General features: G+C 40.3%; 1 protein-coding gene across 4 annotated transcripts in view; it reads right to left on the minus strand.

The window, feature by feature from the left end:
- Positions 1–2,650: 2,650 nt before the first annotated feature.
- Positions 2,651–16,566, minus strand: part of CCDC170 (coiled-coil domain containing 170) — an 88,057-nt gene continuing 74,141 nt past the window's right edge. For all 4 annotated transcript variants that reach the window (XM_074333710.2, XM_019735451.3, XM_074333711.2 and 1 more), the window contains 2 exons: positions 11,407–11,643; positions 2,651–9,657 (listed from right to left, as the gene is read on the minus strand). In XM_074333710.2, coding sequence (XP_074189811.2) covers positions 9,457–9,657; positions 11,407–11,643 — 438 coding nt within the window. In that variant the 3' untranslated portion in view covers positions 2,651–9,456. The remainder of the gene's footprint in view (positions 9,658–11,406; positions 11,644–16,566) is intronic.

The following is a 16,566-nucleotide window of genomic DNA, read 5'->3' on the forward strand; positions in this document are numbered from 1 at the left end:
CACACACATCCTTCTTGCCACTTTCTGAAGCAGTTCTGGAAGTCTCTTTCATGAGTGTCTTTAGTTGTGCTGTCATGGCTGCTTCGATGCCCTGATTCATTTTGACTTTAGGGAAGAGCCAGAAGTCACACAGTGCCTGGCTTATTCATGGGAGCCAGATCTCATGAATAAGGTGGGTGTGGACACACCATAATGTTTTTATTTGACAGAAATTGCCATACCAGAAGTGATGTGTGACACGGAGCACTGCCACGATGGAGGATGATTTACAGCACACTTTAAAGCACACCTTCTCTCATCTACAGCTCACATCAAACTGACTGCACCAAACAAGTTGAAACTTGTCACACACTGTTACTAAGGTTTCAGGCACCGCTTCCTATATTAAAGATCCTTGTCTTTCCGTTGCATGGCACTCGGCAGCAGCATTCACCATATTTTGTGATCACAATGGAAAGGCACCATGTCACACATCGCTTCTGGTATGGCAATTACTGTCAAATAAAAACATTAGTGTCCTCACCCACATTATTCACCAGATCTGGCACTGTGTGACTTCTGGCTCTTCCCCAAAGTCAAAATGACCATGAAAGGTAAACATTTCGAATCAATTCAGAACATCAAGGCAGCCACGACAGCACAACTAAAGACACTCATGAAAGAAGACATCCAAAACTATTTCAGAAAGTGGCAAGAATGATGAAATTAGTGTGTTCGAAGCGAGAGGGAGTGTTTTGAGGGGAATTAATGGCCATGTGTCTTTTACTGTAACAATTTTTTTATTTAAACATTCACTGTGTCTTTTGATCACACCTCGTATAAGAAATAATCAAAGGAAAGTTTTAAATCAGCTATGTGATGTGCCCAGGAAAAAAAAAAAGGCAATGTTAATCTCAAAAGTAGGTGAACCATGTCCCCCAATGTCATATATTACATAACCTATCACCTTATATGTCAGCTCAACTTCTGTACTGAGGGTAATAAAATCAAATTGCCTGGGTGAAGAATCACATTGAAGTGTGCTTTTTTTTAACACTAACATTTGACTTAATTTTATGTATTTTTGCTAAAAGAGGAAAAATTCAAAAACAAATATTGAGTTAAGAATCAAAAGTTTAAAGAGGCATAAACACTTTGTAGATTTGGGGTGTGTGTTTTAGAAGCTTAGCAGTCCTCACACTGCTGCCGCCATATATATGACTCAAGCCCCACATACACGACAGGCTACAAAGTTTACAAAGTGGAGGTGCCCAGAGGAGTCATTTCTGTTACTTAAAAATCCTTCCAGTTCATTTAAGCACTAACACTAGCAAAAGGAAATCACAAAAGATATGGTGCAACTAGAATGATGCTCACAGACACACACCACAAAATCTTCACAATTCCCTATTGCTTGTAGATAACAAGGTCCTACACAGAGCAAGATGCGGCTTAGGAAACTTTTCAATAAAAGGGGCAGCTTAAGTACCCATTAGAATGTCTCTTTTTTTGAAATATAAGAATTTCAGTCTTCCTAAGAAAGTCTGTTTTGAGTCTTTTTCACTTATACTCACCCTGAACAAATAATGAAAGCAGTACATTCTGGTACAGTAGGAAAAGCAAGAGCTGTGATGAGTCTGCCAGAACTGAGCACAAACTCCACATTCTTCCACCGGTTAAAGACCTTGCTGAGACCCTTTTAATTACTTAACATTTTTTGCCCTTCATCCATAAAAATGAGACTCCTAAATCCTCCTTTAAGAACTGTTGTGAGGATTGTGTGAGTTACTGTAGGTGAAAATGCTTGGGACACCATTTGGCATAGATTAGGCCTCTGTTAAATGTTTATTTGTTCTGCCTTGTCGATAGGCTTTTCTTTTTTTTAAACCAATTACCTTCCAATCTACACCACATTAGGGAAAAAGTCCTTACTGAAAGCCTCAATCATTGGCAAATATAAGCTTTTACTAAAAGCTCTACATGAAGGGATTAAATTCTTTACAAACCTTAAGGGTGACATTAACAATTGCCTTCCAGACATGGGGCAGGTGAACTAATCATATGCTTCACACTCAATGCATAGTCATGCTCTTAGAATGAATCATTGGATTGCACACCTACGTGCATAACCAGGAACTGAATGAAAGCCAACTAATATTTTTCAGGAGTACCACAGTTGATTCACAAGTGCATTTGCCATCAGGACTGCATGTGAGCTTAATCCATCCTCTATAAAGATCACAAGGTACCAATCACGCTTTTTCTCATTTTTCCCAGGTAAGTGTCAATTGGTTCATTAGCCTGCTCTCCTATACAAAAGGAGAAACTGCCACTACAGGGACTAGAAACCCACTCTCTTGACCCTCAGTCCACTGTACACGATATCATATTACTAAGGCCCTCCTGTGAGCAGCCTTAAATCCTTTTTGTTGTTAATTCGGGGACAGAGGAGGAAAGAGTGCAGTAGAGTGGATATTGTGGATTGGCACTCAACATCCATTTCTGCCTTCTGGTAGTGCCATATTTTTTTCAAACTGCCAATTGCCATCATTAGTCAGTCATAAAATGAACTGAGTGGGTCAAGACCAGCATTTCTTAATGGAGTGGAAGAGCCTAGAGTAGCAGAATCGCACAGCAGACACTAGACTAGAAGCCATCAGGGACCATCTCATTGCCTTGTGAATCTTTTATTCCAGGTAGACATGAATGTGACTGTACATATGTGTGAGTCAAACAAATTTTACAGTCAAGTATGTCCAAAAGTGTGGAAAACATTGTTCTGGGATGCCTTTCTGTGCCTTCGACATTTGGAAAGTAAATACTGTGTTTCCCAGGATCTCTTGAGAAAACATTCCAGTGTAATTTGGGTTTCATCAGTCAGGTGACCAAGTATGAGACCAGGAAAATGGCAGTGGTTACATCTCTACTGCCACCTCTATTTCTGTTGGCAAGCATGTGGTAGACACTTTTGGTTTTCTGTGGCATCATTAGCAGAGGACCCAGCATATGGTCACAGGATCCACAGCAGGCACAAGGGTTCCATTTCCCGGCCCATACAGTGAGGTCTGGATTAGCAGTGGGAGGGGAGGCACCCAGAAGGTGGTGGCGCCTAGACCTTGGGAGTGTCGATGGGATTCTGGATCCACTGGCTTTCTGATTGTAGAAGTAGCAGCAGCTGTCTTGGTGGTTTAGTTCTGTGGTGCGCCTTTGGTAGTTGCTATGAAAAGTTCAACCTCAAGTCTGTTTCTTCAGCCCTCACATGATTCTGTAAGCCACTTAATACCGTATAATAAATCCCTTCTTGCTTACTTGGAGTAGCATTTATTCTGTACGCTACTTTGTTGAAACTGACAGGAAATGGAAAAATAAATATTTTTTGGTACTCAACATTATCCTACAACCTAGTTATGAATCTCTAGAGAATTCTGAAAAGAAGCAGAAAACTAACTTGTAAGTCATACATATTTCAGGTTTCATTTTATTGTTTTTGTTTCTTCTGGGTCCTATACTGCCAAGTGATCAGTAATACTTATTGACTGATTGATTGATAAAACCACATGATGGAAAATGTCAAAATGGTTTGGTACCTTTATAACCGGTTGCAAAGAGAATGAATGAATCTGTTTTAGGTCAGGTTTCCTGGAAAGACCCTGAAATGGGAATTTGGATGCCGAGGGTCTGGTGCATTGCACATTTAGAACAAAATCTGTAAGAAAGTAAGAAAGCGGGACTGGGGAAAGCTGCACATGATGATGTTGCAACAGATATTTTCTAAATTCTTTATGTTATTTACTCCTTACAGCAATCTTGTAAGACAGTGTATAGTTTCCTAGGGCTGCGTTAACAAAGTTCTGTTGAGTGGCTTGAACAACAGAAATTCATTTTCTCACAGTTCCAAAGGCCAGAAGTCCGAGGTCAAGGATTCATTCAGGAGGCCAGTTCCTTCTGGGGGTTGTGAGGACAGATCTCTCTCTCTCCCATCTTCTGGAGTTTTACTGTCCGTCTTCAGCATTACCTGGCTCATCGCCGCATTGTCCCATCTCCGCCTTCATCTCCACGTGGTACTCTCCCTAGTGTGTGTCTATCTCTGTGTCCAAATGTCCTCTTTTTTATAAGTACACCAGGCCTATTAGATGGGGCCCACCCTAATGACCTCATTTTAATTTGATCATCAGCAAGAACCCTATTCCCAAACGTGGTCACATTCATAGGACTTCTACATCTTTTGGGGGGACACAATTCAATCCATAACAGGTAAGTATTATTACCTCTATTTCACAGAGGAGGAAACGGAGGCACAGAGAGATAAGTAACTTGCCTGCGGTCACAAGGCTAATGCACTGTAGAGTGTGAGAAGTGTGAGAAAAGGAGACGTAGGACAGACCCCTATGGAACACTTACATCCAAGAGACAGACATGAGATCCCACTCCTGTGACCCCAGTAGACTGGACCAGAAATGGGGGCCTGCTCTAAAGGAAACCAATCTACAGGCTTGTCACTGGCCTACAAGGTGACATGGTGCAAAAGTGCTGCTCAACAGGGGTACCTCACACTGAAGAGTGACAGATGCAACTTATCAGGTCCTCCCTCTGGAGGAGAAACAGTAAGAGCAGTTAATGGTGGGAGCAGAAATGGAAAGACATATAAAAAAGCCAGGATGTATTAGAAAACATAGACAAGGGGCAGCCCAGAATAAGCAGAAGTAGAAGCGAAAGGTAGAAAGCAGAGTGAAGAGGTGATAAGGGCATCGGCTGAGGCACTAGAAGCGGAGGCAGAGAGAATCTGAGTCACCTGGCATCACAGAAAACCTGCATTGGTGGAATGTGTCAGGGAACCCAGCTGTACCAGCTGTGAGAGCCACACAGGGTACTCCAGTTCTTATATTCAACTAACTTCCCCTTCTCAGGATGTAGGACCATTCTTCCCGAGTTCAGTCAGGTCAAGATTCCCATCCATACTTACATCCATGCTTATCCTTACATTAATCTCTCCTTTTATTTTTGTTTCCTACAACCTTAAAATAATCTAACTCAAGCACCCAGAGAGGCAGGAAAAAAAGCAAGTTGAATGTCACATCATCAAAGTTAATGGAAGAGAATGTTTCAGAAAGGAAATGGTCAATTGTTTCAAATGTTCAGAAAGATCAAGTAATATAAGTACTTGAAAATTAACAGGGTTTTGCTAACAAAGATGTGAGAGCTGGTTGAGTGGAGACAGAAGCCAGGTTGCAATGAAGGAGGAAATAAATGGAAAGTAAGACCAGAAAGACAGCTTTATAAACCACACTTTCAAATGGTTCAGCTGTGAGGAGGGAGAGAAATAAGACTCTAAGTAGAAGTTGTATGAGTGATTTTTTTAAACAAGAAAGATTTAAACATATTTAAATGCTGGTGGAAATAAGCCACTAATGAAGGTGGGATTGAAAACAATTTAGAGAGCAGAAAATAAGTGGTGGAAGTAAGTTGCTGAGGATGAAAGCGGCCAAATAGAAGAAAAAGACCTGAGACAGGAAGAGGGGGAAAAGGCAAGGTTGGGTGTGGACACATATCAGTCTCTATTAGGCTCTGATATTGAAGGCATTTCCTGCAATGGCTTCTATTTTCTGGGTGAAATAGGAGATGATATAATCTGCTAACAGTGAAGAAGAAAGAGACAGAGGAAGAGCCTTGAGGCAGAGAAGAATATTTGCAATGGTCGTTTTGGAAAATGACGGTGAGACTTAACCAGAAAAACAGTGAAGGATTACCAGTTCGTACAGAGCTCAAATGAGATCAGAGACCATGAATTTGCCATGCAACTTAGCTGTGATTTTAATACGATTTCTTCCAGTCTTATTCAGTGGAGCAGTAAAAGCAGCAGAAACACTTGTAGTTGGGATTAATTCAAATTTGAGGGCACAATGGCAAGGCAACAAAGAATTCAAGGTGCTAGGAAGAGAATCATTGAAGACATGAACAGTAATATCTACACGGGCTCCGGATGGAGTGGGAACTGGCAAGGCTAGGAGTGGTGACAAAATCTGAGGACCATAAAATCTCAAAGAATAGCTATTTGGGAGTAAGAAATAATAGAGGTGTGGGGTGATAAGAGGTTATGGAAATTTTAAGATTTCAGAAGTGGAGAAGGTCTAGGTGATTAGAAGACCCTGCATTTGACCATGCGTCACAGATGTGTGCTGTGTCCAGCTTCTCTTCCTTTGAGGAACCTGCCCTCTGTCATTCCATGTGATTCTGGAGCCTCACCCACCCCACCCTCACTGCAAGGGTGGGCATGGGATACAGACCGGTGAGTTCAGAGATGGCAATATGACCAGGAAGAGATCAGACTCTTCTTTGAGATTTCTTCCATGGATGGTAAAGGCAGAGAGCCCTGCTTTCTCTCAGCTCATGAGTTGGAAAAGACTGATTAGTTGCTTGTGACCCTCTTTCCTGGCACCGTGAAGGAACCCCTGGGCAGAAGGAGAAAGTGAGACCAACATGCAAAGACAAGAAAATCAAGCAGAGGTAAGGGACGGAAAGAAGCAAAAGAATCCAGATAACAATTTTGAATCCGTGGATCTAGCCATGCTGAAGCTGTTACCCCTGAGTCTTTCAATTGAGCCCCTCAAATTCTCTCTTTGGCTTAAGGTCGTGTAAATTGGATTTCTAGAAACTGCAGTCTAGGGTGTGAGTGGCTGAAGCAACAGGAGGTAAAGGTGTGAGAGCTGAGAAGGCCAAGAAACTAAAGATACGGTGTTACATAGGTTTGGCTTACGGGCATTAAAGTCCCACAACATGAAGGCAATACTCAGTGGGGGTGAAAACACCTATGAACCATTTGCAGCAGTAGCAAGAATAGACAGGATATTAGTAGTAGGTAATCTCAATGAGGACCAGAAAAAAGTTACGTATCAGTTAGCAGGAGCCTCAAAAAAGTGACGGTTTTAACACAAAGGTAAAGGAATAACAGTATGGCGGCTGCATAGGGGAAAGAGAAGCACAGAGACCCCTCTTGCTGGTGAAAAGATAAGTGGGGTGTGCAATAAGGTGGATAAGATCACTACTACATAAAATGGACAGAACCTTCCTACCCAAAGGTTATGTAACCACGAAATTTTCCCCAGTGAAAATTAAACTCCATTTCCAAGTCCTAAGTATAATTGCAATAACAACAATATAGACATTCTTTACCAGCTTTTCAGCCCACCACCCCTTGACCTTGAATGACTCGCTATTCATCTGGAAGACAGACTATAAGGTAAAATCAGAAATGTAGACAAACCAGGTTTCAATTTTTTCCCTCAGATACTTCATGCACATATATAAATGTCTCAGGGAATGACAAGAATAATAACCTCAGTAGCATTATCACTCAAGTGTATTTGGTAGAAGAGTTAGTCACAGCAACCTAACTCATTTTATTGGACAACATAAAATATAAGTGGATAGTATAGAAGAATAAAATCTAACAAAAATATGAAGCTGACCTGCCAAATCTGGAATGAACGCCACAGAGGAAAAGTCAACAACCAACTGGCATTTTACCAAGAAAGGAAAGGGCTGTACTAAAGGGATTTTCAATTTGTCCAAATGACAAACAGTTAATGTGCATATGGTTTACATACATTGACAGAATTTCTTTTTCTTATCCCAAATACCCTTTCCACCAGAAATCTCTAAAGATTACATTCAAACGTTTTTAATATTTCTACATGTGTTAAAAATCATTGTATATATGCTGGAATCATACATTGGGAACAACATACAAACATATATTCGGATATGTGGACTGTAATTTTGTATAATAAAGTACAGTACTAATCACTATGGACCACTTTTAGTCTCTTACATGGATCTAGAAACATAATTAATGATAAGTCAAAAATGCAAAAATAATATAAGTTTTTAAATGACTTATTAAATGTATCTTTGAATAATGTAGAAAACAAATTTACAGAGAAAATAAATAAAGTTTATTAAACATTGTATTTGGAAAATGAACGCAGAGACAATGTACAAAAAACAGGCTTCCCACCCCCCAGGCCCCTCACCGCGAAAGCTTTCTATGGCCTGAGTGAAGCACAGCCTCTGGGCCACTCCGTCCTCCAGAGACCCAAAGGTGACATCACCTCCTCTACTGTGGCTGAGGGTGGGTCCGGAGTAGCAGCCACTGCATTTGGAGCAGTGAGGGGACCTCCAGAGACTGCAGGCCTTCCCCTGGGAAAATCCGAGGCTGCCTCTTTGCTTGTTGCAGACCTAGCTCAGTCAGGGCTGGACAGGTGTGTTTACTCAGTTGCAAAACACTACTCCATACTGTCCCTTCGCAGGAAGGAGGAAGCCAAGCAGAGATGACCCAGCCCTGGCGGCAATCCCTGTGGGGACTGTCACCCAACCTATAGGTGCCAACCTCATTTCCTTCCTTCTAGAGTTTTCATGCTTGGTTGTAACCTGTTTTTTTCCCTCTCCTTTAATTAGACACCAATGCTTTTTTCAGGGACTATAAAAAATAATTTCATATGGCAGAAATCAGATAATTGCCCAGAAGAGTAACACGTTTTTCTCAGTGAAGAACATAATTTTCTGAAAAAAAATTTGTGAAATAGAAATTTAAAAGGAATGCAGAAAGTGAGAGAAATTCATAAGAAAATCCTAATCCTGAAAAAGTACCCTTGCTGTGAATGCACTTGATATATTGCTGAGTAAAACTTTGTAGGATTTCTCCGTCTTATAGGTTTCATGTTAAAGGTATCATTTTTAAAGTACTGAGATCAGTCCTGTTCAGATATTAAAAACTACAGCCAAACACAATCTGGGAGCAATATTTAAAACAGGTAAGTTTCTTACAGGGCCTCAGACCATTCATGTTTTGGCCAAATAATTAGGTGTATTGCTTTTGGAAGACATCGTAAAGTAACCTCAGTTACTTCTGGACTTCAATTCTTGATAGCATGGATGTTTTCCTTCCTTTGTGCAGACAATTTTCACCAGAATCACGAGGATTTGGAGAAACTGAAGGAGTGTGGAATAGCAGACCGAGAAGAGACGGCCTTTGATGCATCCTGGTTCTGTAACAAACCAACTGCACCCTTGGGTAGGGAACACCCTCGCTGTGCCCCACAGAGGTTGTAAAACAAAAACATTAAAGCTTCTCCAGGTGGTTATTATGAGAATTAATTGGGTAGTAAAACCCCCAGCTCATAATAGACACCCTGTAAATGTTAATTTCCTGCCGCCATTTCCCATTCTAGATACGCAACCTAGTGGGATTCTTCTGGGGCCCGAAGTGCTGGCAAATGAAATAATAGGTGTTTCTAGTGCCGACCATTTATCTACGGTGGGCGTCTTACAGATTCTTTGTTCCCTATAATGGATTCTCACCCTATCACCAAAGTATATAATATTCACCCACTGATCAAATATCAAAGGTCTAGGGAATTTGTGACATTGAGCACATTGTGTCCCTTCTCTTAGCTTCATATCCCTCAAGAGATATGGTGCTCAATGAAGAATTCTTAGGTGGCCTTCTGGGTGCCTATCTTGCCTGGTAGTCACAGCTTTGAGGCAGGCACAGGTGACAAAGTGATGTTGATGTGAATGAATCAGTCTTTCAAGACATTTGATGATTTCATAGTCAGGAAGAGCAAGGCTACTCATGTTTAAGCCCAGCATCTTGGAAACCACCTCCCTGAAGTCCACCAGCTGTAATATCAAACAAAAACACATTAGCTGAGACAGCAAATGTATCAACTACTGCTAGGCCAAATGCAACAACAACAAAAAAACTATGGAAAATGCAGGTGTGCATGAGGTAGGTAAGTTACTTACTCTCTGTAGCCTTGTAGTTCTCTAGTTTATAAAATAAGAAGGCTAGCCTACTAAATTACCTCTCAAGTCCTTTCAGGCACCAACCATCAGTGATTCCATAGCCACTTTTCCGATGAGCCAATCAACGTGGTATTGGCTATCAAAGTTAAGCAACCATGAAAGAGACTCTGACCTCACTGAGAGTTCATTTTCTCACTTCCAGGGTAGGTATAACCATCTACCTACCTCCCAGGGCTGCCCTGAAATTCAGATCAAATGAAATATGGCCATGAATATGCTCTGCATGCTAGGAAGTGCTTTAGAAATGTTGGTATGGTTGTGCCCATGGGTGATAAGCACTTTAGCACTGGAATGTTAACTGGGCAATGCAGTTCTTAAACTAAAGGAAAAACAAATGGCAAGAAAGTATGAGTTGATGAAAATATGAGGGTTCTAAATGATGCTCAAATCACATCACAGAGATCGCTACCTCACAATCCGTAACGTTGGACTCTCCAGGACTATTATTAGTCCATCACAAAAGGAAAAATGGGGGCAAAGGGGTAAGAGGTGAGGACTGGATACAATGGTTGAAATGAGCCTACACCCCTTTGAATTCTCATAGACTGGTTGGTGATTCTCGGCTAAAGCAGAAGCAGAATAATCAGGGATATCTGGGCAACACCTCACTAGAGATTCCTTCCGTTTTAGAAAAGGTGTGATCTACCTTGAAGACAGATGTTGCATCCAGAATTGCTTTCCAAACAGTCCCACCATGTGGTCACTCGCTTCCCAACCTTCTTCCTATGCTGAGTCCAATTTGGGAAACGTGACACTCTCTCCAGCCTCGTCTCCTGTCCTCAGACTTTCCCGTTCTTTCTAATATGACCAGAACTCTTAACTGCGGAGCAGATTCTCTCTGAGAAAACTCACTCATGGTTTGGCCTTCCTCAACTCTGCCTGACACATGAGCCAGAGCAGAGGCAGCCGAAGAGAAAAAATATCCTAGGATCAGAGTCCACTCTACGCCCTTTTGCGCTTCGGAAAGTGATGAGAGCCAAAAGCAGTAGGGGTCAGGCTGCCCGGTACATGCTTCTTTATGCCTGACCTCCTGATGTGCTCACCAGATAAAACTCTCCTCCTTGCAACCGGCGAGCAAATAAGTACTATTTTATGGTTTACATCTGGGTTCGGTCGGCCATCAAGTCTGGGTGCCACTGTCTGAGATTCGGGACCGTTTTTCTGAAACTGATCTCTGCTGGAGATAAGGTTTATCCTGACCTCCTGAGGCTGAAGCCCTCCTTAGATGTGGGATAATGCAGACTTCAGAGGCAATTGGCAAACATAATAAAAAACCTCTCCACAACCAGAACCTGGCTTCTCACAGGCTTTCCATTGCCTTGTTAAGAACGTCTTTTTCTTTCCTATACTTCGTGCCATGAAAATGTGAATTACTTTTCTTAGCAAAGTAAATCATAATGGATCTTTTAATGACAAAGAGATGCTAGACAGCAGGCAGAGATGTTGAAATGATACTGAAAGCTTTGTAAATGGTTTATGAAGACACGTATGAATAATGATCAAGCTTTTGAATTGTCCTATTTTTTCTAAATAAGAGGGTTTCGTCACCAGATTTCTACCCACCTGCTTTTCTCTCTTTTCTGCTTCTTCCAGAGATTTCTTCAGTGTCTTCACTTCTCTGGTTACCACTTCTATCACGTTCCTGGCCCTCTCTTTATCCTCCTTAGCCTCATGCTCTGCCGTGTGCAGCTCTGACTTGACAGATAGTAGCTTTTGTTCAGCTTTCTCCTTCATCTTCTCCAGTTTGTCTCTGGATTTATTTAGGTCTTCAATGGCTTTGGTCTGTTCCAAAGTTTTAATCTAAGAAGTCAAGAGAATGTTGATAATGCCTTTGATATTTATTTAGGAAAACGGTATAAACAAGACTCATCAGAAGTCACTGGAATTCACTTAATAACTTTTTTATGAATGAAGAATGGAATCCATCCCAGTTATACAGACTTTGCCAAGCATATGTTCTGGACAAACATGTCGTACGACAGTTATAGTTTATAAACAACATATTGGAGTACCATTATTTGGGAAATCAATGAGATAATATGGTAGAGAGAATGATTCCAGAAGTTAAATCCTCACATAAAGCCTGCTGGTACTTACACACAGGCTCTACGAGCTCCCTGGGCAAAAGCAACTTGTACTTTTTGCCCCTACCAAAGGATTATTCCTGGTTTAGAAATATTAGGAAGAGCAAAATGTCTCTTCTGCTAGTGTTTCACCACAAGGAAGCCCCGCCTAAAACCCCCTCAGCAAGTCTTCATCGCTGCTGTCAGGAAAATCTACATCAGCAACGTTTCAGAAGAAATGTCTTCTGACTTGACCAATGAGGATGGGAGGCAAAAGATGGCCAGACCATTCCACGGCAAGCTAGGGGGCAGGAGGGGTGTCTCTCTCTAAGATAAGAAGCTGCCCCAGAATCTTAAAGCCAAAGCACTGAGCATCCTGGCGTGTGAGGCATGTTTTCTTTATTAGCTTAGTGTTTAAAATTATACCAGATCCGCTTACAAAAAGAATTTGAGTAAAAAGGGATGAAATTCTGATACATACTATAACAGGGAAGAACCTTGAAGATATTACACTAAGGGAAGTGAGCCAGACACAGAAGAACAAATATTGTATAATTTCACTTATAGAAGGTAACTAGAATAGGCTAATTCATTGAGATAAAATGTAGACTAGAAGTTACCAGAAGCAGGGGGGATTGGGGAGTTATTGTTTAATGACACAGTTTTTGTTTAATGACACAGTTTCAGCATAGGATAATGAAAAGTTCTAGAAATGGACAGTGGTCATGGTTGCACAACACTGTGAATGTACTTAATGCCACTGAATTGTACACTTAAGAAATGGTTAAATCAAAACAGCATGGTATTGGCAGAAAAACAGACACATAGACCAATGGAATAGAATTGAGAACCCAGAAATAAAACCACATAAATATGGACAGATAATTTTTGACAAAGAAGCTAAAAACATACAATGGAAGAAAGACAGCCTCTTCAATAAATGGTGCTGGGAGAATTGGATAGCCACGTGCAAAAGAATGAAACTGTATTGCTATCTGTCACCATGTACCAAAATTAATTCAAAATGGATCGAAGACTTAAGCATAAGACCTGACACAATAAACTGCATAGAAGAAAACATAGGTACTAAATTTATGGACCTTGAGTTCAAAGAACATTTTATGAATTTGACTCCAAAGGCAATGGAAGTAAAAGCTGAAATAAACAAATGGGACTATACGAAACTTAAAAGCTTCTGCACAGCAAAAGAAACCATCGACAAAATAAAGAGGCGACCAACTGAATGGGAGAAGAGTTTTGCAAACAGTGCCTCCGATAAGGGGCTAATATCCAAAATATACAAGGAACTCATGAAACTCAACAACAAAAAAACAAACAACCCAATAGAAAAATGGGCAGAGGACCTGAAGAGACATTTCTCCAAAGAGGACATACAAGTGGCAAATAGACATGAAAAAATGCTCAACATCACTAAGCATCAGAGAAATGCAAATAAAAACCACAATGAGATATCACCTCACCCCAGTCAGAATGGCTATCATCAACAAGACAAATAGTAACAAGTGTTGGAGAGGCTATGGAGAAAAAGGAACCCCCATACACTGTTGGTGGGAATGCAGACTGGTGCAGCCACTATGGAAGGCAGTGTGGAGGTTCCTCAAAAAATTATGAATAGAATTACCATATGACCCAGCAATCCGTCTCCTGGGTATCTACCCAAAATATCTGAAAACATTTATACATAAAGACACGTGTGCTCCAATGTTCATTACAGCTTTGTTTATGGTGGCCAAGACATGGAAACAACCAAAATGTCCTTCGATAGATGAATGGATAAAGAAGTTGTGGTATATATACACAATGGAATACTATTCGGCGGTAAGAAAAGATGATATAGGAACATATGTGACAACATGGATGGATCTTGAGAGTATGATGCTGAGCGAAATAAGTCAGACAGAAAAAGCAGAGAACCATATGATTTCACTGATATGTGGTATATAAACCAAAAACAACAAAAGAACAAGATAAACAAATGAGAAACAAAAACTCATAGACACAGACAATAGTTTAGTGGTTACCAGAGGTTAAGGGAGATGGGAGGTGGGAGATGAGGGTAAAGGTGATCAAATATATGGTGATGGAAGGAGAACTGACTCTGGGTGGTGAATACACAATGGGATTTATAGATGATGTAATACAGAATTGTACACCTGAAATCTATGTAATTTTACTAACAATTGTCACCCCAATAAATTAAAAAAAAAAATGGTTAAAATGGTAAATTTTATGTTATGTATATTTTACCACAATAAAAAAGAATTTGAGGTAGTTTGCATAATTAGACACAAAATATTTCAGCTGACCATTAAAAATAAATATGAATGGAACTACCACTTAACATCCACTAGGATAGCTATAATCAAAAAGATAGACAACAGCAAGCATTGGTGAGGATGTGGAGAAACAGGAACCCTCACTTACTGCTGGTGAGAATGGAAAATGGTGCAGCTGCTGTGAAAAACAGTTTGCCAATTTTGAGAATGTTAAACACCAAGTTAACATATGACCCAGCAATTCCACTTTTAGGTACACACATTCTAAAGAATTGAAACTTATGTCCACACAAAACCTGTATACAAAGGTTCATAGCATATTCATTCATAATCACCAAAAAATGAAAACAACCAAATATCCATCAACTGATGAGTAGATAAATACAATGGAATATATTTCCACAATAAGAAGGAATGAAGCACTGATTCATGCTACAGCATGAGGTAACCTTGAAAGCATTATGCTAAGGGAAAGAAGTTAGTCATGAAAGACCACTTACTATATGATTCCATTTATATGAAACATCAGAAAAGGCTAGGGGCTGGTGGGCAGGGAAAATGGGTAGTAACTGCTAACAGGTACGGGGTTTCTTTTTGGGGTGATGAAAATGTTCTGAAATTAGATAGCAGTGATGTTTATACAATTCTGCAAAGATACTAAAAAAAGACACTGATATGCATTTTAAAAGGCTGAGTTTTATGGTATGTGAATTATATCTTTATAAAGCTATCAGTAGAAAGTATACTCACAAAGAAGCTTTTTAAAAGCTCAAAATAATTTACTTTGAAACAAATAAACAAGTGGATATGGAATGAACAAAGAACAAGTGAAAACCAGTAGAGCTTTGAATTTAGTTCCGAGCTTCCTAACAATTCAGACAAGCCTACAGGCATAGTCTCACAGAAACAAACTATAATTTTCTGTTTCAATTTTGTTGAAAATAATTTTTAAATTCTGCATGAAAGTAATAAAAGAAAAGAAACCATCTAATAAGTGTTTGCTGCATTCTCCCTTCCATCCCATCCCTTCTTCCTAAGAAGGATGTTTTCTTGCTGCATCTACTCCCACCCTATTGTTCCTACAACAGAATCTGGGCAACAGGGGGAGTGTCAGGGAAGAAGAAAACCTGAAAGACGAAATTGAGCTACATGATAAAGAGCTGAGAGACAAGTAGGGACAAAGGTGACAGAGTCTATACTAACTAGGCTGCAGGAACCGCTTGCTGAAGAAACTTGGCGGGTGAGGAAATTGTGGGGAGGTATAGGTGTCACGTAGCCAGGAAATAAGAGACAAAGAGAAATGAGTCAATGCTTAAAACTATTGCTGTTCCTGATTAATGAAACCCCTCTTTGTATATCTCTCTCTTATCATTTAGTTGCTGAACTGCTGCTTATTTATTGATGAAGGATTTTGGATGGTTGTGACTTACATAGACTCTATTTAGAAGCTACTGTCAGAGATTTAAATCTTTATCTCGTCTTGGATTTACAGTGTGTCTTCACTGTGACTGAATAAGAATTATGGTGCAAGGAGCACAAGTTGACCAGATCTAAACTCTGACGTTTCCTCCAATACCTCTAGAAAGTCAGAGGAATGGTAGAAACTATTCTAAGATTGGAATTATATGACATGGAGGAAAATCAGATTTATAATGTCCTGTGTGACTTCACTAAATGAGGAAGCCTGAGTCAATACCTGAATCAAATACCTGAACTAGAAATGCGTTTTTATCTACTATAACATACAGAACTTCTTAAGAAACTAAATTTCTTTCCAGGCAGAGAGGAGCTGATGGTAGACATGCTTAGACAAGTTCAAAACTTTTGAACTGGTTCCATTCAGGAGAGAGGCAATCCCTTCGGAAACTGACAGCTGCTGTGGGACTTGCTATCAAAAAAGTGTAAGAATAACCGCAGCAGCTTGGGAAATAGGCAGGAAATAAAGTGCCAACAACAGCGGGGGAAGGGACCGTGAGTCAGTTTCTTTTTAGCCAATGAAATGTCACCAGTAGGGCAAGCACTTGAGACAAGGAAATGCCACCCACTAAGTGCAGGTCCACAGGGACTGACTTGGTGATCATTCATGGATTCCAAGTTACCAAAACCCATACTTGAATGTTGACTGTATATTAGACACCGGTATGTTACAGTATTGTCTCAGCGTTGATTCCTCCATCTGACAGTTGCACAGTGGTCACAGACAAGAACGCACCTGTTCTTCAGAAACACCTGGTACATATTTAGGGGTGAAGTATCATTATGTCTGCAATTTACTCTCAAATGATTCAGCAAAAATAAACAGACCCCCACCCATTAGACAAAACAGAGCAATCAGTAAAATGTTAACGATTGTTACATGAATC

Source organism: Rhinolophus sinicus, chromosome 2 (assembly GCF_057876585.1).
Source record: "Rhinolophus sinicus isolate RSI-liver-muscle chromosome 2, RSI-T2T, whole genome shotgun sequence".
Lineage (NCBI taxonomy): Eukaryota > Metazoa > Chordata > Mammalia > Chiroptera > Rhinolophidae > Rhinolophus > Rhinolophus sinicus.